Source organism: Pseudophryne corroboree, chromosome 6, assembly GCF_028390025.1.
Source record: "Pseudophryne corroboree isolate aPseCor3 chromosome 6, aPseCor3.hap2, whole genome shotgun sequence".
NCBI classification, from domain to species: Eukaryota; Metazoa; Chordata; class Amphibia; order Anura; family Myobatrachidae; genus Pseudophryne; species Pseudophryne corroboree.
Genome location: NC_086449.1, coordinates 722,790,572 through 722,813,906, shown reverse-complemented (window position 1 = coordinate 722,813,906; position 23,335 = coordinate 722,790,572). Strand labels below are relative to the sequence as shown.

The 23,335-nt window shown below is 47.2% G+C and overlaps 1 protein-coding gene across 2 annotated transcripts in view; it reads left to right on the top strand.

Moving 5' to 3' along the window:
- RNF145 (ring finger protein 145) overlaps nt 1–23,335 on the top strand; it is a 134,744-nt gene that overhangs the window by 69,985 nt on the left and 41,424 nt on the right. For both annotated transcript variants that reach the window (XM_063928406.1, XM_063928405.1), the window contains exons 3-5: nt 19,452–19,560; nt 21,221–21,312; nt 22,768–23,003. In XM_063928406.1, the coding sequence (XP_063784476.1) occupies nt 19,452–19,560; nt 21,221–21,312; nt 22,768–23,003 (437 nt within the window). The remainder of the gene's footprint in view (nt 1–19,451; nt 19,561–21,220; nt 21,313–22,767; nt 23,004–23,335) is intronic.

Below are 23,335 nucleotides of genomic sequence, written 5' to 3'. Positions count from 1 at the left end.
CTGTGGACGCTCTAGTGACACCGTGGGTGTACCAGTCGGTTTATGTGTTTCCTCCTCTACCTCTCATACCCAGGGTACTGAGAATAATAAGAATGCGAGGAGTGAAAACCATACTCATGGTTCCGGATTGGCCAAGAAGAGCTTGGTACCCGGAACTTCAAGAGATGCTGGCAGAGGACCCTTGGCCTCTGCCGCTCAGACAAGACCTGCTGCAGCAGGCACCCTGTCTGTTCCAAGACTTACCGCGGCTGCGTTTGACGGCATGGCGGTTGAACACCGGATCCTAAAGGAAAAGGGTATTCCGGAGGAAGTCATCCCTACCCTGATCAAAGCCAGGAAGGATGTCACCGCAAGACATTATTACCGCATTTGGCGGAAATATGTTGCTTGGTGTGAGGCCATGAAGGCCCCGAAGGAGGAATTTCAACTGGGTCGATTCCTACACTTCCTGCAAGCAGGGGTGACGTTGGGCCTCAAATTGGGGTCCATCAAGGTCCAGATTTCGGCTCTGTCGATTTTCTTCCAGAAAGAACTGGCTTCACTGCCTGAAGTTCAGACTTTTGTCAAAGGAGTTCTGCATATTCAGCCTCCTTTTGTGCCCCCAGTGGCACCTTGGGATCTCAATGTGGTTTTGGCATTCCTGAAATCACATTGGTTCGAACCACTTAAGACGGTGGAATTAAAATATCTCACGTGGAAAGTGGTCATACTGTTGGCCCTGGTTTCGGCCAGGCGGGTTTCAGATTTGGCGGCTTTGTCTTGTAAAAGCCCTTATCTGATTTTCCAGATGGATAGGGCAGAATTGAGGACTCGTCCTCAGTTTCTCCCGAAGGTGGTCTCGGCTTTTCACTTGAACCAACCTATTGTGGTGCCTGCGGCTACTAGGGACTTGGAGGATTCCAAGTTGCTGGACGTAGTCAGGGCCCTGAAAATTTATGTTTCCAGGACGGCTGGAGTCAGAAAAACTGACTTGCTGTTTATCCTGTATGCACCCAACAAGCTGGGTGCTCCTGCTTCTAAGCAGTCTATTGCGCGCTGGATTTGTAGCACTATTCAGCTGGCGCATTCTGCGGTAGGATTACCGCAGCCTAAATCAATAAAAGCCCATTCCACAAGGAAGGTGGGCTCATCTTGGGCGGCTGCCCGAGGGGTCTCGGCTTTACAACTTTGCCGAGCAGCTACTTGGTCAGGGGCAAACACGTTTGCTAAATTCTACAAATTTGATTCCCTGGCTGAGGAGGACCTGGAGTTCTCTCATTCGGTGCTGCAGAGTCATCCGCACTCTCCCGCCCGTTTGGGAGCTTTGGTATAATCCCCATGGTCCTTACGGAGTCCCCAGCATCCACTAGGACGTCAGAGAAAATAAGATTTTACTCACCGGTAAATCTATTTCTCGTAGTCCGTAGTGGATGCTGGGCGCCCATCCCAAGTGCGGATTGTCTGCAATACCTGTACATAGTTATTGTTACAAAAATCGGGTTTTGTTGTGAGCCATCTCTTCAGAGGCTCCATTTGTTATCATACTGTTAACCGGGGTTCCTATCACGTGTTATATGGTGTGATTGGTGTGGCTGGTATGAGTCTTACCCGGGATTCAAAAATCCTTCCTTATTGTGTCAGCTCTTCCGGGCACAGTTCCTAACTGAGGCTTGGAGGAGGGTCATAGGGGGAGGAGCCAGTGCACACCAGATAGTCCTAAATCTTTCTTTAGATGTGCCCAGTCTCCTGCGGAGCCGTCTATTCCCCATGGTCCTTACGGAGTCCCCAGCATCCACTACGGACTACGAGAAATAGATTTACCGGTGAGTAAAATCTTATTTTTGGAAAGGTGGAGTAATTTTGAATCAAGAACAGCAATGTATTTCTTAAATACGGTTAAGCTGCATACACACTTACCGAGAAAATGAGCGACGTCACTCTTTCTCTGCAAGTGTGTATGCCGCTGCCGCCGACCAGCGTTGCGTAGCCCCGCAGGTCGTTAATGACCTTCGCTGACGGTCGTCCAGGCAGCTCAATTTGAATGGTCGTCCAAGAGCTGCCTACCTGGCCCGGTCGCTGCATGATGTCACTGAGCAATATGGTCGTCATATTGCTCAGTGTGTGCGCCCTGCCGCCGACTGGCCCGGGAGGGAAAACGGTAGGCGACGTCGCTCATAGAGGACATTGCCTAGTGTGTACCCACCTTTAGAAAGGGAAAAAAATACCCATTTGCTTTTATTTCACTTTCTTTCAATTTAAAGAAACGCTGTTTAGGCCATTTTGGGTAAATTTGGTATTGCCAAGTGATAACGAGTTTTATGGTAAGAACTTACCCTTGTTAAAACTCCTTTCTGCGAGGTACACTGGGCTCCACAAGGAATGGACAATGGGGATGTTCTAAAGCAGTTCCTTATGGGAGGGGACGCACTAGAGCGGGCACAAGAACCCGGCGTCCAAAGGAAGCATCCTGGGAAGCGGCAGTATCGAAGGCATAGAACCTTATGAAAGTGTTCACAGAGGTCCACGTAGCCGCTTTGCACAATTGTTCAAGGGTCGCACCACGTTGGGCCGCCCAAGAAGGTCCAACAGACCGAGTAGAATGGGCCTTAATGTGATCAGGAGCAGAGAGACCAGCCTTCACATAAGCATGTGCAATCACCATTCTAATCCATCTGGCCAGAGTTTGCTTGTGAGCAGGCCAGCCACGTTTGTGAAACACAACAAAAAGAGAATCAGATTTTCGAATAGAAGCAGTTCTCTTCACATAGATACGGAGAGTCCGTACCACATCCAAAGACCGCTCTTTGGGAGACAGATCAGGAGAGACAAAGGCCGGAACCACAATCTCCTGATTAAGGTGGAACGAAGAAACCACCTTAGGTAGATAGCCGGGACGAGTCCTAAGAACCGCCCGGTCACGGTGAAATATCAGATATGGGGAACAACAGGACAAGGCACCCAAATCCGACACTCTTCTAGCTGAAGCAATAGCCGGCAGAAACACCACCTTAAGGTAAAGCCACTTAAGGTCAGCTGAACCAAGAGGTTCAAACGGAGACTCTTGTAACGCCTCCAAAACCACCGACAAGTCCCAAGGAGCCACAGGCGGGACATAGGGAGGTTGGACACGCCCTGAGTAAAGGTATGCACATCAGGTAAGGTCGCAATTTTTCTCTGAAACCACACCGACAAGGCAGATATTTGAACCTTGAGGGAGGCCAGACGCAGGCTTAAGTCCAGGCCCTGCTGAAGAAAAGCCAACAACTTGGCTATACTTAACTTGGAAGCGTTATAATCGTTAGATGCGCACCAAACAAAGTAAGAATGTCAGACCCTATAGTAAATCTGAGCCGAAGCCGTTTTCCGGGCCCGCAACATAGTTTGAATGACCGCCTCAGAAGACCCTTTAGCCCTTAAGACGGAAGCTTCAAGAGCCACGCCGTCAAAGACAGCCGGGCTAGGTCCTGGTAGACACAGGAGGTCTGGGGGTTGTGGAAGTAGAATTGGACGTTCTGACGATAGGCCTTGCAGGTCTGAGAACCAGTGCAGTCTGGGCCACGCTGGAGCTATGAGAAGCAGAATTCCTCTTTCTTGCTTGAACTTCCGAATTACCCTGGGCAGGAGTGGCACCGGAGGGAACACGTACGGCAGCTGAAACCTCCACGGTACCGCCATCGCATCCACGAATGCTGCTTGAGGATCCCTTGTCCTTGCTCCGAAGACCGGAACCTTGTGATTGTGTCGAGACGCCATCAGATCTACGTCTGGAAGGCCCCACCTTTCCACTAGGAGTTGAAACCCTTCTGGATGGAGGCCACACTCGCCGGCATGCACGTCCTGACGACTGAGAAAGTCTGCTTCCCAATTCAGGACTCCCGGAATGAATATTGCCGATATGGCCGGTAGATGGCGTTCTGCCCACTGTAGAATCCGTGAGACTTCCTTCATTGCTAGGCGGCTTCGAGTGCCGCCCTGATGATTTATGTAAGCCACTGTGGTGGCGTTGTCCGACTGTACTTGAACAGGACGGTTCTGAATTAAATGCTGGGCCAGGTTCAACGCATGGAAGACCACCCGCAATTCCAGAATGTTGATCGAGAGGAGAGATTCCTCCTTGGTCCACCGACCCTGAAGGGAGTGTTGCTCCAGCACCGCGCCCCAACCTCTTAGACTGGCATCTGTCGTCAACAGGACCTAGTCGGATATCCAGAACGGACGGCCCCTGCACAGTTGTTTGGTCCCGGAGCCACCAGAGCAGCGACAGACGGACCTCCGGAGTCAATGAGATCATTTGAGACCTGATCCGGTGAGGCAAGCCGTCCCATTTGGCTAGAATCAGCCTCTGGAGAGGGCGAGAGTGAAATTGAGCGTACTCCACCATGTCGAATGCTGACACCATGAGGCCCAGCACCTGCATCGCCGAATGTATCGACACTTGCGGACGAGATAGGAAGCAACAAATCCTGTCCTGAAGTTTCAGGACTTTCTCCTGAGACAGGAACAACCGCTGGTTGTGAGTGTCCAATAGTGCTCCCAGATGCACCTTGCTCTGATCAGGGATCAGTTGATGAGCCACCCGTGGGCTTGCAGAAACCGGACCGTCACATCTAGATGACGCAGGAGAAGTTCTGGGGAATTTGCCAGGATTAACAAGTCGTCCAAATACGGCAGTATCCTGACCCGTTGTTAAACCAAAAGATAACGCCCGAAACTGGTAATAGCAGTTGCCAATCGCTAATCTCAGATATTGCTGATGAGACACTGCTATAGGAATATGCAGGTAAGCATCCTGTATATCCAGGGAGACCATGAAGTCTCCAGGTTCCAGGGCCAGAACTATAGAGCGAAGGGTTTCCATCCAGAACTTGGAAACCTTCACAAACCTGTTCAATGCCTTGAGGTTGAGAATGGGCCGGGAGGACCCATTCGGTTTCGGGTCTAGAAACAGCGGAGAATAGTACCCCCGGCCCCTCTGCGCAAGAGACATCTGTACTACGACTCCTGTATCCAGGAGGGTCTGTACTACCGAATGTAGAGTATTTGCCTTTGTCTTGTCCAACGGGACATCTGTCTGGCAAAATCGATGAGGGGGTCGGTTTTTGAAGGCTATGGCGTATCCTCGAGTGACGACTTCCCGTACCCAGGCATCTGAAGTGGTCTTCAACCATTCCTGGGTATACCCTAGAAGCCGCCCCCCCATGCGGCAGGCGTATCTGTCTTGGGAGCTGGCCCAGGCTCTTTTGGGCTTAGGCTTACCAGGTTTGGAAGTGCGGACCTGTTTGTTGTACGCCTGACCTTTTGCTTTACCTGAAGGATGAAAGGGGCGAAAGGAAGTACCTTTAGCCTTCGACACAGAAGGAGCAGTACTTGGCAGACAGGCAGTTTTGGCAGTAGCCAAGTCAGCCACTATCTTATTTAAATCCTCCCCAAACAGAATATCTCCCTTTTAAAAGGGAGTACCTCCAGGGTTTTTCTAGAGTCCAGATCCACAGACCAGGATCTCCGCCACAATATCCGGCGAGCCAGGACTGACTTAGTAGAGGCCTTGGCTGCCAGGATACCGGCATCAGAATCCGCCTCTTTTATATAACGAGAAGCTGTGACAATATAAGACAAGCATTGCCTAGCATGGTCAGAGGAGATTTCAGCATCTAACTCCAAGGCCCATGCTTCAATGGCCTCTGCAGCCCAAGTAGCTGCAATAGTGGGCCTTTGTGCTGCACCCGTGAGGGTGTAAATCGCTTTCAGACAACCCTCCACACGTTTATCCGTAGGCTCTTTTAGAAACGTGATGTTGGTGACCGGTAGAGCTGAGGAAACCACCATCCTAGCCACATGTGAGTCCACTGGAGGAGGCGTTTTCCAATTCTTAGACAGCTCCGGCGCGAGGGGATAGCGAGCCAGCATCTGCTTTTGAGGCACAAACTTCGTACCCGGGTTTTCCCAGGGTTCTTGACTTATATCAATTAGGTGGTCAGAGTGTAAAATTAACTTAATAGCCTCCAAAAGATCAGGAACATCCACATGTGAACCACCCTCCCCATCAGCCGTATCTGAGTCAGAACCTGTGGGGTCAGTGTAAGTGCCGTCTTCATCCGACGAGGTGACAGCAGTGGATTGTGAGGAGACCAGCGCTCGCTTAGAGGACCCCTTGGATGTAGGCGAGCGACGGTCAGACTTTTTAGTAGTTAGGGACTGGTTCAACTTCTTTTATTTGAGCAGATAAATCGTCCGCCCACGGCGGGTTAGCTGCAGGGACCACAAACTGTTGTACCGGCATTGGGGGTCCCATAGGTGGTGTTAGTTTATGAACTAGCGTATGCAGAAGCGTGGAAAAAGCGGCCCACGGCGGGTCATTATTTGCCCCCGTTGCCACCGTCCCACTGGGGGGCAAGGAGCCCCCAGAACCAGAGCCCAAAGCTGCTATATGCTCCTCATAGGTATCGGCGGCTTCAGCAACACCGGCAGTGTGTTCAGCCCCAGAACCGTTACCCTCAGAAGCAGACATGATATAACTTGCAGTATCAGGTAACACAGTACAATTTGTCAGCAGCACAATACCTCTAGCCCAAACCCCTGCGCAGTGTAGTCGGCACCAGCAGAGATAAAGGAGAGTTTTGGTGACTAAATCACAGAGAAAAATACGTAATACAGTATATCTTTGTGAAAATCCTATATTAGATAAAACCTGACGCACCTAGCCCCCTCAGATTATAGAATATAGGGATAGCAAGTTGAGTGAAAGACACAAAATGGACACCACTCAGCTATCAAATGCACACACAAATAGTCACAGTTTGTACAATGCAGAGGTTATTACTAACAATAATACTGCACTGGACTAGCTTACACAGCTATATAACAATAGATATAACAGTACACAGTAAGAACTGGATGTATATCACAGGGTAATTGTACTAGGAAACCCTGACTAAATGCACTCTTTCTTAACTAACACTGACTTAAAAGGCAGGTAGAATACTTAAGTGTCTTGTAAAGTCACAGCACTGACAACCAGGCGGCTTTACATAGGAGGATTTGCCCAAGCATTCCCAGGAATAGTGAGCTGAGGGATAATGGCGCCGCAGACACTGACAGGGAGTGAGGGAGAGACAGATATGCAGCTCCAGGGCGGGAACATTTGCAGAAAATGGTGCCCTGGGGCTGGGGGAGGGGCTTCAGGTGCAAGCTCTATCCCCCTGCTGGCAAAACCACCGGGTACTGCGGGCTCTAAAAACGGTTTATAGAGAGAACCTGACCTGTCCCATGCCGTGGTGATCTAGTGGGATCGCCTGTACTGCCACAGTGTCCACCGCCAGCGCGCGCGGCCCGCCTCCCACTGACCGCGCCTGGACCCACTTACCACCTCCCGAAGCGCGGCCACGCGATCCCGGAGAGCCCCCGTCATGTGTGCCTTACAATAAGAAAACCGGAGCCTCCTGCTGTAGTTACCCGGCAACCAGGGCTCGGGAGTGTACAGCGCCGCTGGGGAGAGCCGGAGCTGCAGCCGTGAATGTCCACTGACATGTAACACTGCTGCTGCCCTTGAAGTCTTCACTTTTTTCCTCAGAAAAAAAGCTCTTCTTAGGGCTGCCTGGAGCAGCCCCTCTGTTAAGTGCCTGCTACTGCAGCACCAACCACAAAACTGAGATCCTGTGCAGGGAGGCGGGGGGATATAGGAGGTGGCGCTATGCATTCTGGGAACAGTCAAAGCTTTGAGCCTGTTGGTGCCTCGGATCAAGATCCTACTCTACACCCCATTGTCCATTCCTTGTGGAGCCCAATGTACCCCGCAGCAGAAAATTGTTTATTTCCAGTTATTTATATAGCACACACACATTCTGCAGTACTTTACAAAGAATATATGGCCATTCTCATCAGTCCCTGCCATATCGGAGCTTACAGTCTATGGGGGACATTTACTAAGCAGTGATATGAGCGGAGAAGTTGCCCCATGAACTAATCAGCAGCTCTGTATCATTTTATAGTGTGCAAATGATAGATGTTACTTCAGTGCTGATTGGCTGCCATGGGCATCTTCTCCACTGGCTCACTTCTCCGCTCTTATCACTGCTTAGTAAATGTCTCCCTATATTCCCTACCACATGTACACACGAACACATTCACCATCTTCTCCACTGGCTCATTTCTCCGCTCTTATCACTGCTTAGTAAATGTCTCCCTATATTCCCTACCACATGTACACACGAACACATTCACGCTAGGGTTAATTTTTGTTAGGAGCCAATTAACTTACAACTATGTTTTTGGATTGCGCACAGAACTATGCGCATAAATGCTATTATCAGTACATACGGTTTCAGGAAATTTGAAGGTTTTTTTTTTCCTCATACGTCCTAGAGGATGCTGGGGTCTATTTCATGACCATGGGGTATAGATGGTTCCGCAGGAGCCATGGGCACTTTAAGACTTTTCAAGGGTGTGAACTGGCTTCTCCCTCTAAGCCCCTCCTCCAGACCTCAGTTTTAGAAATGTGCCCAGGCAGACTGGATGCACTCCAGTGGAGCTCTACTGAGTTTCTCTGAAAAGACTTATGTTAGGTTTTTTATTTTCAGGGAGATCTGCTGACATCAGACTCCCTGCTTCGTGGGACTGAGGGGGGCAGAAGTAGGAACCAACTTCCTAAAGAGTTCCATGGATCTGCTTCTGGCTGACAGGACACCATTAGCTCCTGAAGGGAACTGAACGCTAGCCGTGTCTAGATGCTCACTCCCACAGCACGCCGTCACCCCTCACAGAGCCAGAAGTCAGAAGACAGGTGAGTGTTAGACGTGAGATCTTCATTCAAGGTGACGGTTAAAGGTACCGCGTGGCTGGCGGGAGCGCAGCGCGCCATGTTGCCCACACATACACAGGCACTGCGGGGGGAGGCGCGCCCAGGGCAGCATGATACCTTATAAAACTGGCTGAAAAGGGGCATAAGATCCCAAGGCACAGTCCTACCACCGCCAGTATAAAAATTTACCTCAGAAATGCTGAGGAGAAACGCGCCATTACGGGGGCGAAGCTTCCTCCTCAGTCAGCCAGCACACTGCTCAGCGCCATTTTCTCTCTCCTCAGGCTACAGAGAAAACGCTATTCCTCCTACACTACTAAATACAAGTATCAGGGTGCAAAACAGGGGGGGGGGGCACAGTGAAATTGGTGCTTTAAATTGTGTATTGACAAAAAAGCGCTGCATGTCAGTGGGCATTCTATGTTTCACAGGCATTGTGTTACTAGCGCTGGGTTTGTAAACTGGCTGCTCCTATCTGTGTCCTTCTGACAGATTTTACTGTGGGTCTATCCCCTATAAGTCCCGGAGTGTCTGTGGTGTGGTTGTGCACGTGTGTGACATGTCTGAGGCAGGGAGCTCTTCCCCCGAGGGAGCCATTTTAGGGACACAGTTGTAATGTGGTGACGCAGGCACACCATGAGCCTGAATGGGTGAAAGAAATACGTGATAGTGTGAATCATATCAGTAGGAGATTAGATAAGTCTGAGTCTCATGCAGAAAGCTGGAGAAAATCAGTGGAAGATGTGATTTTTCATAGTTCTGCCCTTTCATCCGCAGGCGACCCCTCTGGGTCGCATAAGAAATTGCAAACATTGTACATGCTGATACCGACACGGACTCTGATTCCTTTGTCGACGATAGTGATTCCAGGGGGATAGATCCCAAATTGGCAAAAAGCGTACAATATATGATTATTGTTATAAATGAGGTCTTATAAGTTACAGAAGCCCCTACTGTACCTCAGGAGAAGGCTTATTTCTATAAGGAAAAGAAATGTAAGGTAACTTTCCCTCCTTCCCTCGAGCTAAATACTCTTTTTTGAGTGAGTTTGGGTGAACTGCAAAATGGAGACTACGTTAAAATCTATTTATGTGGCCAATGGTACGCTGCTCAGACCCACCATTGCTTGCGCGTGGGGGAGTCGTGCTATCGAAAATACTCCTAAATTAGGTCGTATCAAAGACGCTGCTGCATACATGCTAGAAGCTATGAAGGATATTGGACTCTTGGGTTCAACAGCCGCTACCATGGCAGTATCGGCTCGGAGGGCGTTGTGGATTCGCCATGGAATGCTGATACAGATTCCAAAAGAAATATGGAGGCTCTCCCATATAAAGTTGAGGCCTTATTTGGTGATGGGCTGGATGCGTTAGTCTCGGCGACTACCGCAGGTAAGTCGACATTCTTGCCTTATGCTCCTGCACCGGTGAAAAAGACACATCACTCTCATATGCAGTCTTTTCGACCCAACAAATGCAGAAAGGCCGAAGGTTCCCCCTTCTTTGCAGGTAGGGGAAGGGGAAAAGGAAAGAAACCCGCAGCGTCTCCAGGATCCCAGGAGCAGAAGTCAACCTCTATTTCTGCCAAATCTACAGCTTGACGCTGGGGCTCCCTTGCGGGAGTTAGCTCGGGTGGGAGCACGTCTGAAACTTTTCAGTCAAATCTAGATTTAATCTGGCCTGGACTCATGGGTCTTACAAATAGTGTCCCACAGGTATAAACTGGAGTTTCAAGATGTCCCCCCATGCGATTTTTCAAATCGACCTTGCCAGCTTCTCTTCCAGAAAGAGAGGCGGTAACAATTATGTCAGGATCAGGTCGTTGTCCTGGTACCCTTGTCACAGCAAGTAGAAGGTTTTTATTCAAGCCTCTTCGTAGTCCCGAAGCCGGACGACTCGGTCAGACCGATCTTAAACCTGGAAAATCTGAATCTCTACCTGAAAAGGTTCAAGTTCAAGATGAATTCCCTGAGGGCAGTGATTTCCAGTCTGGAGGAGGGGGAATTCATGGTGTCAGTAGACATAAAGGATGCTTACTTGCATGTTCCCATTTATCCTCCTCACCAAGCTTATCTGAGATTTGAGTACAGGATTGCTATTACCAGTTCCAGAGGGTCCTCCTTCGTCAAAAAGGAGTCAATATAATTCCTTATCTGGACGTTCTCCTGATAAAAGCGAGATCCAGGGAGTAGTTGGTGCAGGACATCGCACTCTCCCTGTCAATGCTCCAACAACACGGTTGGATCGTGAATTTTCCAAAGTCGCAGTTGGAACCAGCGACAAGATTGTCCTTTTTAGGGATGATTCTGGACAAAAAAAGTAAAGAGTTTTTCTTCCAGTGTAAAAGGCTCTGGAAATCCAGAAAATGGTCAAACAAATATTGAAACCAAAAGCGTGTCGATCCATCAATGCATTCGTTTGTTGGGGAAAATGGTAGCGGCCTACGAGGCCATACAGTTTGGCCGATTTCATGTCAGAGTATTCCAGTGGGACCAGTTGGACAAGTGGTCTGGATCCTACCTACACATGCACCGGAAGATAATCCTGTCATCCAAAGCCAGGATTTCGCTCCTGTGGTGGCTACACAGTTCTCGCCTACTAGAGGGACGCAGGTTTGGGATTCAGGACAGGGTCCTGGTAACCACGGATACAAGTCTCCGAGCCTGGGGAGCTGTCACACAGGGGGAAAGCTTCCAAGGAAATTGGTCAAGTCAGGAAGCCTGCCTTCACATAAACGTTCTGGAATTGAGAGCCATTTACAACGGCCTTCTACAAGCGGTACATCTTCTTCAAGATCATTCCGTGCAGATCCAGTCAGACAATGTAACAGCAGTCGCATACATAAACAGGCAAGGCGGAACGAAAAGCAGAGCGGCAGTGGCAGAGGTGACAAGGATTCTCCTCTGAGCGGAAAGGTATGTAAGAGCTCTGTCAGCAATTTTCATTCCGGGAGTGGACAACTGGGAAGCAGACTTCCTCAGCAGACTCTATCTCCATCCAGGAGAGTGGGGCCTCCACCAAGAAGTCTTCGCAGAGGTGACAAGTCTTTGAGGAGTTCCTCAAGTAGACATGATGGCATCTTGTCTAAACAAGAAGCTTCAGAGATATTATTCCAGGTCAAGAGACCCTCAAGCGATAGCAGTGGATGCACTGGTGACCCAGTGGGTGTTTCGGTCGGTATATGTTTTCCCTCCACTTCCACTGTTTCCAAAAGTTCTCAAAAGAATAAGAAGAACAAGAGTTCGAGCAATCTTCATTGCCCCAGACTGGCCAAGGAGGGCTTGGTACCCAGATCTTCAGGAGTTGCTCATAGAAGATCCTCGGCCTCTTCCTCCTCGCGAGGACCTGCTACAGCAGGAGTCGTCCGTGTATCAAGACTTACCACGGCTACGTTTGACGGCATGGCTGTGGAGCGCCGGATCCTAGCCCAAAAGGGTATTCCCAAGGAAGTCATCCCCACTCTTATTCAGGCCAGGAAAGGAGTAACGTCTAAACATTACCACCGTATTTGGATAAATATGTGTCTTGGTGTGAATCCAAGAAGGCTCCTACGGAAGAGTTTGAGTTGGGACGTTTTCTCCATTTTCTGCAGGCAGGTGTGGATGCGGGCCTAAGATTGGGATCAATCAAGGTCCAGATTTCGGTCTTGTCCGTTTTTGAATAATCTATTTAAAAATCTACCCCTCATTGCCTGACGTTCCCCTCCTCATTAAGGGGCACATGTATTAAGCCTGGAGAAGGGATAAAGAAGTGATAAAGCAGTGATAAGTGCATGGTGTTACTGTACCAGCCAATCATTACATATTTGAAAAAAGACAGGAGCTGACTGGCTGGTGCGTTATCACCTTGCACTTATCACTGCTTTATCACTTCTTTATCCCTTCTCCAGGCTTTAAAAATCTGCCCCTAAATGTCCTGGAATCACTTGCTAGTGGCTATTGGAGAATGCGCTTGATAATTGTGTGTGACATCAGCAAGATTTAACGGGGTTCTGTAAACTATTTTCTAGATAGCAGGACTTGTGCATGTATTGGTGATTCATACAACTACAAAGGCTTTCCCTTATTAAACATACAGAATTGGTCCTGCCCAAAGTGTGCAGTGGGGAGCTGGCCAGGACATATGAACATGCTAAATGATGATTGACAGGCTGAGCAATGATACAGTGTGTTCTATGCTGCAGCGGCTGCTGATTCCCGGGGAAGGAAGCCAGGACATATGGTACATACAACTTCAAATGTATGTTCATATGTCCTGGCCAGCTCCCCCTTGCACACTTTGGACGGCGCTGCAGCCACCGCTGGTCTTGACTATTATTCTGTTTAAGCTGTTCACACTTGATAAATACAGACAAATACCAGGTCAGCGCTTAATTCCAATGATGTACCCAGAAATATATATAAAACACTTTATTAAACAAAACTAAAAGACATATACACAATTTAAAAAGTATTAGACCAAAGTATAATAAACTTATCAAACTTAGGTATATGGTACCTCTAATATTGGCAATAGTTTACACTGATTGTAAAAAGTAGAAGGTCGTCGCTAAACCTTATATTGAGGAGACTCTCAATTTGAGTTGTATAATGACTGCTACTCACTGTATATTTAGAACACTCTGCCTCTTGAAAAAGCCGCCTGAGGTGCGGAGAAACGCGTTGAGGGTACAGAGAGAAGGGGTCGCTAACACTCATAGTGCCCACAAGAACAAAGCTCCGTTTTCACAGCAGCTGATTGTCCCCTAGCATTTGCCGGCAATTGCTCACTTGCAACGAGACTGCATCATTCACTCTCCCTACTGCACTGGGAACTCCCCACACCCTGTCCTGCTGAGCACCATTTCAACTGTGCCGGGGGTGTACGGCGGACCGTTGTATTAATATTGTGCCGCGCGGTGGAGAGCGGTTCCCTGCCTGATTGTACCGCTGACGGATCGTGGCGCTGACGGATTTCTCACCCGTGCACAGGGTGATATAGAGCGGCCCTTTATAACAACTGTTGTGTAGCAAGGATAACTCTAAATATACAGTGAGTAGCAGTCATTATACAACTTTATATTCCTGCATCAATTACTTATTCAGTGGATTATTCAGGTGATTGACATTTTCCAGCTGTGATACTGATTGAGGATACCTTTATGTATGGTTCTGAAGGATTTATTCCTGCTTAAACTGTGGGCTACCATTTAAGTTTGAGAGACTGACAAAATCAAATTGAGAGTCTCCTCAATATAAGGTTTAGCGAGGACCTTCTACTTTTTACAATCAGTGTAAACTATTGCCAATATTAGTGGTACCATATGACTCAGTTTGATATGGTTATTATACTTTGGTCTAATACTTTTTAAATTGTGTATATGTTTTCTAGTTTTGTTTAATAAAGTGTTTTATATATATTTCTGGGTACATCATTGGAATTAAACGCTGACCTGGTATTTGTCTGTTTTTACTTTGTTGTTTGAGGAGGCCGGCTACCTCTTCACCAGGTGGCTGCTAATCCCAGGGTGTAAACCCACACAGATCTGCTCAGCGCCAACAAACCTTATTTTTCTGTTCACACTTGATGTCCACTGGTGGTTTCACACACACATGTCGGGCCAAATTGCAAAGGTCCAGTCAGTCACTCATGGGGATTGAAAGTCTGGATAACAGTGGACACACATTTTTCACTCCAGTGTTCGCTGACCTTCAGTTGGAGTCCTTGCCCTGCGTGAAATGCCTTTTCTGCCCCCTTAACTCCATTCTCCCTTCTATTATTTGGAATTTACAGTTAGGTTACTAATCCCCCTTGGAATGCATAATGGGCCTCATTCAGCATGGATCAATCTTAGAAATTGCATTTGTCTGCGAGTAGAAAGGCGCTGCCCCGACAGGAAAAAAAATAACACCCCGTGCAAAATTGCGAATGGATCGCAGATCGCTAGCTACTCGCATGTGCATACACAATTCCCAGAACATTGAAGAAACATTTCTGTCTGAGCAAATGTGAGTAGGTCTGAGGCTGCCACTAATCTGCGACTGAGACGGCCTGGAAGTGGTCTACACTGACATCAGAGACCTTCCCCAAAAAACGCCTGTGCACGCCTATGTTTTTTCTGACACACCCAGAAAACGGCTGTCAGTCAGTCAAACAGCGGCTACATTGCAATTATGATCTGTACACATTTTCTGTCGCTATTATTCCTCGTGCGTGCGCAATGCGAACACTACACATGCGCATTCATTCGATAATTGCTCGATTTGCGGTTTTCTCTGAGTAGCAATCCATGCTGAATTAGGCCAAATTTTCTTAACATTAAACTTTTAATATGTGGTCCTTTACAATTGCCGTATTTATGTGTCCTATCCTATTCGCTGCTGCACTGGAACAGTCCATAACTGTAGATACCTTTTATTATTTGCTCCCCCCCCCCCCCCTTCCCCCCATCCTTCCCATTTCCCATTAGCTGAAACCATAGTCGGAGCACCACTGGCGCCTACCGAACACTTACATGTGTTTACAAAAATGCTTATGTAAATTTGCTTCCCCGAAAAGACTCCTTTCCACACTAAATGCCAAACCTGTTATTCCAGGCTGTTGAGTTACTTGGGGAAATTAAAAAATTGAAAAATGAAATATTTTTGGCATCCGACTATACATTGTACTTGTTAGAAAATGACATATTCTTAAATCAAATAATATGCTGGTGATTGTTTACAAATCCATGTGTAAGTAACTGTGGTCAGTATTACACAGCCACAAGTTTAACATGGTCTGGCTTATTCCTACTTTCCAAACTTTAAAGTACTATATGGAAAGCAAAATTTCAGTGGTTCTTGGACTTGGTCCTTAGGACCTCAAACAGTTCAAATTTCCCAGGTTACCCAGCAGGTGTTCAGGTGTTTTCATTACTCACTGACACATTTTTATAGCTTCAGAGGTGGAACTTATTTTCTCTTACGTCCTAGAGGATACTGGGGTCCATTTAGTACCATGGGGTATAGACGGGTCCACTAGTAGCCATGGGCACTTTAAGAATTTGATAGGGTGGCTGGCTCCTCCCTCTATGCCCCTGCTACCAGACTCTATTTAGAAAATATGCCCGGAGGAGCCGGTCACGCTGAAGGAAACTCCTGAAGAGTGTTCTGCATTTATTTTCTATGTATGTTATTTTCATGCAGCTTCAAGGGACTTAGGGGGGAGGGAATGGCCCAACCTCTTGAAGGGTTAATGGTCCCATTCCCCGCTGACAGGACACTGAGCTCCTGAGGGACCTATTTGCAAGCCCATCATGGCGAGCGTACAGTCCCGCAGCATGCCGCCATCCCTAACAGAGCCAGAAGAATGAAGAGCGGTGAGTACTGAGCCGCCGTCCCATCTAGCGGGGCGCCGGCCATTATGGCGGCATGAGGGTACGGAGACGCACAGCTTCTAAATGGGACAGAATGCGTCTCTGGACACAGTACACAACTGCGTCACCGTACACAGGACTCATACTGGCACAACAGCCTTAAAACGTTTTTCTCCATTTTAAGCACCAGATTCCTCAGCCAGGATAAAAAAAAAAAGTGTGAAGACTGCGCGCCATTGATGGGCGGGGTTTCATTGAGAGTATCCAGCAGCTCACCAGCGCCATTTTCCCTCTGCAGTGGACACAGACGCTGACAGGACAGAGACGCGCAGCTCCTCCAGTGTAACTCCAAGTTACCTCAGCGGTACAAGCGGTAATCTGACTAGATTGCTTAGATTTTAAGCATGGATCTCTCGTGTGTATATCCCACAGCGATGGCTATGGCCGGTGCTAGATTGGCCTGCATGCAGGCACAATCTAGCACATCGCTCATTTCACCGCGGTGTGCTGAGCGAGGGGAGAGATGTGTGCTGAGCGGTCACTGATAGATCACTCAGCACACATCTCTGGGATAATTAGAACGTGTGTACCGGGTTTAAGAGCTATAAGCAAACAGTAAATCCTGCAGATAATTGAATTCCCCTTTATGGTCCTCATAATTTGACCCCATTCTCCAAAAGATTGCACTACTACAATATGTGATTATTAATTAGACACATTACTCTTAAGCATAGCACGACCCATTGAGTCCCAAGCAGTAATGAGATTGTAATAAGGTCATTGATATCTATATATAGGAGATTATTCATAATCCCTGATGAACACCCAAAAATAGTTTAGCATGCAGTATGTGTGGCTAGTCATCTGTTTGTAATAGGGCTCATTAATTCCCTACCTTTTAATCTCCTATCATTCTGTTAAGCATGCAGAGAATGGAGGACATGCATATAAGAGATCCCCATCTGTTCACATCGTAATCCTCTTCAATTGTGTGTCTGTGACAACTTCTATAAACAGTACTCAGTATTCAGATATGCACTAGTGAAACTGCTGGAAAGTTGTGTAGTGTACACAGCCCCTTTTTACTTAATGCTGCACACCATCACTATGCTGCCCTCTTTCTGTTTCCACTAGTATTTGTACTTTTGAAGCATGATCTGTATAACTTGCAGTATGCGATCAGAAGATTGACAGTGACAAAATCGCTGCACTTGACACAGGTTCTCTTCCCACTCTATGGGTGTCGTGGACGCCCACGAGTGGGAATAGTCCCTGTTAGTCGGTATACCGACTGCCGTGCTGGTAAGCGAGCAGGATCCTGGCACCGGCAGGGTGACCGCCAGGATCCCGAGCGCCAGTCACATGACCGGATCCCCACATAGTGACCTGTGATGTCAGCCTGCCATTCCCAACACAGATGAATTAGACTGTTGAAAGAGGATGTATGAAATAAATTCTATAGTCTCGTTAATATTAAATTGTAAGTACTTGGGTGAAAATCTATACACACTTTTAATATCCCTATTTTGAAAAGGGTGTTTAATAATTATATAGGTTAGTTTTAGACTAATGCTGGGTACATTACGGCAGATCGGACAGACATATCGGACACATAGTCTGCTTCGGTATTATCAACATCCTCCGTCGGTACTAAATGCAGGACCGACAGAAGACCTCGCTAGCGGGGGGGGGGCGACACATGATGGCGAATGCAGCATGGCTGCTGCCGTCGCTCTGTCGCTGCCGGTATCAGCGAGTTGTATATTCACTTGCCGTTGCCTGGTATCGTCGCCTGCGATGCCGTGCGTTAATGCGTACCCAGCTTTGTAGAGGCCTATTGTAGATGCACATCAGACGCTAGTTTATCTCCCCTTTCAGTTGTAATACATTTCAAGATTTGATATCTTCCACCATTCCAGTATTGAATGTAAGGGATGGGCACGGTGCTAAAACACCAGATGAAGTCACAACAGATCAAATCCAAGACAATCAGGATAATGAGACCATAAAATGTATGTGCTTACAAGTGTGCCAGTGTTAGCAGACGGAGTGCTTTGGCAGTCCCCTCACCTCTTTAGTTATCTCTTACCCATTCATTATGCAGCATAGAAATGTGCTGATGTTTGCAGTTTTGGGGTATGTTGGCGATTCATGCTGCTCTTTGGGTAGCGTGTCCCGCTGTCCTGGATGCAGGTTAGCCATAAAAAAATAGTCACCAGGGCCAGCAACAGACCACGTGAAAACACTTTTATTATAAAAAATAAAAAATGCATGTGTATGCACTAACAATTTTGTGTTTGTAGATGACTTGGCAGCTCTGAGCCAGGTAGAGAACAGGTGACCTCTGTCTAATATGTGCTTTGCGGTGTGTTATGAGTTACAAGTCTTAGATAGAAGTGTTTTTCGTTTGATATTGCTGGCCCTGTGGATTTTTTCCAGCTGTCCTGTATACCAGGTAAAGGGACTGGCAAAGTCTTCTAACATTAGCACGTTTGTAAGTGCATACATCTTGTGTATTATACTCTCCCTGCAGATGCGTTGTAGTAACTACCTTTGAAGTTGCATCTCACATCTATGGGGGGGGAATACAAGTATTTGATGCATCGGCTGCCACTTGATGGCGCCCAATGGAGCAATTAGTGTTGCTCCGTTCGGCCGCACACAGCCGCCAGCACTGACATCACTTTCATGATGTTCTGTCATTTTTACGGGCTGGTAACTAGTCTTTGATACTGCAACACTTTTTACTGCGTGGCTTTGACATTTGTTCTCTTTACAAAGGTGCAGCTAGAATTAAGGTTCTCACACTGAATTTAATGGCACTATTCATTGAACTGTAATGGACCACTTCTTCTGGGCAGTGCTGACTTGGACATCTTTTGGTTTAAGTTTTGCAATAGCTTTACAGCAGTAGATTTGCACAGATCATTTTTGCATGGATGGCTAGGACTTATAGTGAACGATTCCAAACCCGCACACACACATTCACACAAATCCCCACCTCCTACCAAACGGGTTCACTACGATATGCCGGCGGTCGGGCTCCCGGCGACCAGCATACCGGCGCCGGGAGCCCGACCGCCGGCTTACCGACAGTGTGGCGAGCGCAAATGAGCCCCTTGTGGGCTCGCTGCGCTCGCCACGCTACTGTCTATTTTATTCTCCCTCCAGGGGGGTCGTGGACGAGGGAGAATAAGTGTCGGTATGCCGGCTGTCGGGATCCCGGTGCCGGTATACTGTGCGCCGGGATCCCGTCAGTCGGCATACTGAAGACCACCCTACCAAACATCTGTGTACTTTTTTATCTAGCACAAGGTCTTTACTTGCTTCTCTCTCCCTGCAGGTTATATCCTGAGTGTTGTACTTCTGACTTTACCTCGACAGCACCTGGCTAAGCTGTACCTCTACCTTGTAACTGCTTTGCTGCTCTACACCGGCCACCAGATTTCCAGGTGAGAAGACACTTCCTGTTTATAGAATGAAAGGCACTGGATTGTACATTTACAGGGTCAAAGAGATTATCGGGCCTCATAATTGTAGATCAGTCACCTGTAACGTCATGGTGTTTTACCTTAAATGTGCAGAAGTTCATAATCGCTGACTCACAAGCCCTTTAACTCCGACTTGTCATGGGAGATCACGTATGCTTTACATGTGTAATCTCTCCACATTCTCATAGGTGTACATATGACATGGAGTTCCATGAGGTAGCACATACGGTTGTAATTGTTAGCACTACTGCCTCACAGCACTGAGGTCAAGGGTTCGATTCCCACCAGGGCCCTAACTGTGTGAAGTTTGTATATTCTCCCCTTGCTTGCGTAGAATCCTTCCACAATCCAAAAATAAACTAGTAGGTTAATTGACACCCAACAAAATAAACCCTAGCGTGCATGTGTGTGGTGTACGTGTGGTAGGGAATATAGATTGTAAGCTCCGCTGGGGCAGGGACCGATGTGAATGGCCCAATATACTTTGTAAAGCGCTGCAAAATATGTGTGCGCTATATAAGTAACTGGTAATAATAATAAAGCTTTATAGAACTGTATAAATGGGTGGTATTCATGTGACCGTCGGTCAGCTGACCGACAGTCACATGACCTCCTCCGTGAGCCCGACGGCTCACTATCCCGATGGTCGGCATGCCGACCAACAGGGACTATTTCCACTCGTGGGTGTCCGCCGGTCACCAGTACTACACCCGTATAAATCCCTGGTGCTTGTAGCCAATGCTCCTAGAATAAATCACTGCTGGTCCCTAGTTTTTAGGATTTTTTTTTTTTTAATGAATGTCAAGTTCACATATCATATCATCCCATGCCCATTATAAAATACTAATAGATTATTCATTGGTTGAGATTGCAAACAAATGTCTAAGGCCATTAGAATTTACTATGCCATTGGCATCCAGATGATGGGTTCCTGTAACCAGCTTAATATGTCAGCGGCAGCTGGAACTTGGTGACAGTCTGCAGAGAAAGTGTGATCTTATGGACACTACATAGTTATGTATACCCTTGCAGTTAATGCTATTTATTATCTCTGGGCACTGAAGTCCTTTCCAGAGGAAAAACAAAATAAAAAAAAAGGGAATTTGATGCATCTATGATGACAGATAATTAGTGTTAGTTACTCTGGGGCAGATGCATTAAGCCTGGAGAAGTGATAAGTGGAAGGTGATAATGCTTCAGTGAATCGGCTCATAGCTGTCAATTTACATATTGGAGCTGATTGGTTGGTGCGTTATCACCTTGCACTTATCACTGTTTTATCACCTCACAGGCTTAATACAGCTGCCCCCCCTATCCTAATTCTTCATGTGCAGACTTTGCTTCCACTGTACAGGCTGTATTGACTGGGGGAGAATGGGAGGTTTTTGGAGGAATATCAACCGTTAATTATTATTACATTGAATTTAGCAAGGCCTGGCACATGCTGCCTTTTAGTGGCTGCTAACATAGAAATTAACATTTGCACAAAGAAATTAACATTTGCACAAAGAACATGGTTTTGATTTCAGTGCTATAGGTTGTAATGAAACATGTTTAATGAAAAAATAATTTGCGTAGCGCTAGTGAGCTTCTACCTGTAGTTCATCCTTTTGTGTGTCAGGGATTACGTCCGCAGCGAGCTGGAGTCTGGCTATGAGGGTCCCATGCATCTGGAGCCATTATCCATGAACAGGTTTATCGCAGCACTTGTAGGTAAGTGATATGTAGCTGCTTACAAAACACCACCAAGACAAACAGAACATTGTTTTATATGAATAAAGCTACTACATATTATATAGCACACCAGAGATTGAAGATCACAGCTCTTATAGATCATATTACTTACATGCTGTACATCTCTCCCATGTAAGAGTTGAGTGTATCTCCGATCACGTACTAGTGTAACACAATACGTGCGAATACTGGCATGGTCACAACTGTGAGATGTTTCCTCTCTCCTCCCACATTTTAGTTTGCTAAATTGATGGTTTTAAAGTGAGTGTATTGCATCTGCCGCTTTAGAAATTAAAAATGACCAGGAATTGGGATGTGTAAAATAAAAGTGCACCCACTGGCAACCAGGGACGGATCTAGACTGTTCTTTTTGGGGGGGGAGGGGGCGGTTTAAACATTAATATAAAGACTCCTCCTCTCTCTACTCATTACTCCTCCCACTTCCAGTCCTGTCCCTCCCATTGTTTAGACTCTGATGTCATCCCCCGGAGGCAAGAGCAGGGCCGCCTCAACTGTAGCTCCTAGTCAGTCAGGAGGAGACTGAGAGAGAAGGGCCCTGAGATGAGCAGGGTATGCTGGAACTTACAGTTCCACTGCACTTGAAAAACTGTAGGGTACACAGGCTTGCATTAGATACCTTACATAAAACCCGAAGACGTGTCTGCAAGTTTTATCAATAAAAATAGTTTATTCCTAAGGCTTCCTGTATGCAACACCTGTCCACCTCATATAATGCAGTGTCATATACCCTGGCTGCTCATTAATGTACTGCCTTGATATAACCAATATGCCAAAAGTTCCCATAGCATTATTTCTGAGAACGTAAGATGCATAGAAACACATACCTGATAAATAACTTTACAGAATAATTAAATAGCGGAAGTGAGTGCAACTGCAGCTTCTCCTAATGCAGTTCACTATCTGCACCCCTGCCCTGTCACACTGCCTACCAACACAAAGTGCAGTAACATTGACAGGACACTGTACCGTTATTCAGAATAGAGCTGTCTGACAGTACATAATACGTACATGTCATCTGACTAGTCCCAGAAGCAGCCTCATTTTGTCCCTCCGCCTTGTCCTCCTCTTGCCGGACAGCATCCTCTTAATCACAGCGATTGAGCAGCAGCACACTAAAGAGTCAGAATGACTCATTACAAAGCCGCCGGCTGGCCGTGGGTCCCTTCACAGTAGACGCACTGACATCACAGCTCACCCCCATGCCCAGAGTTGCAGCAACAGAAAGATCCTAGGGGGCGTGGCTGTATCTGTAAGGTGGGGGTGGGGGGAGTGTTCGCCCCAATCGCCCCACCCCCCCAAATCCGGCCCTGCTGGCAACTGTGGAAATTCAGGGTCTCAGTGTAGAGAGTGCGACCACTCTGATATTAAAAAAAACTTGTTTTAATGGGCAGTGGTTGTCATTGTGTGTTGCAGGGCAGCTGGTCGTTTGCACATTGTGCTCCTGTGTGATGAAGACGAAGCAGATCTGGCTATTTTCAGCTCACATGCTCCCCCTACTGGCTCGTCTCTGCCTTGTTCCAGTTGAGACTATTGTCTTCATTAACAGATTTGCCATGATTTTCACTGGACTGGAAGTGCTGTACTTTCTGGCATCCAACCTGTTGGTGCCCTTTAATCTCGCCAAGTCGGCATACAGGGAGCTTGTCCAGGTAAAATTACTATGTCCTATGGGAAATTGTCTCAGCTTTTTAATGTAGTTTTGCAGCATTTCCACTAGCCATTGTTTTGTAAGCTCTGTACAATACTGATTAGTAATGTCTGTATTATAGCAGCATAGTGTTTTCGCACTATGAAGCATGGGGTCTGGGAAACCCATGGTGTACATTAGACTTGATTCAGACATGTACACTAATGCAGCTGGAAAAGTGTACCCAGCGACTGTGCAGAAATATGCAAATACCGCAGCTGCCTGGATCTGTAGTGAACTGCCCACCGGCGTACTATGTCGCAGTATCAGTTGCAGATCAGTTGATTATCGAAA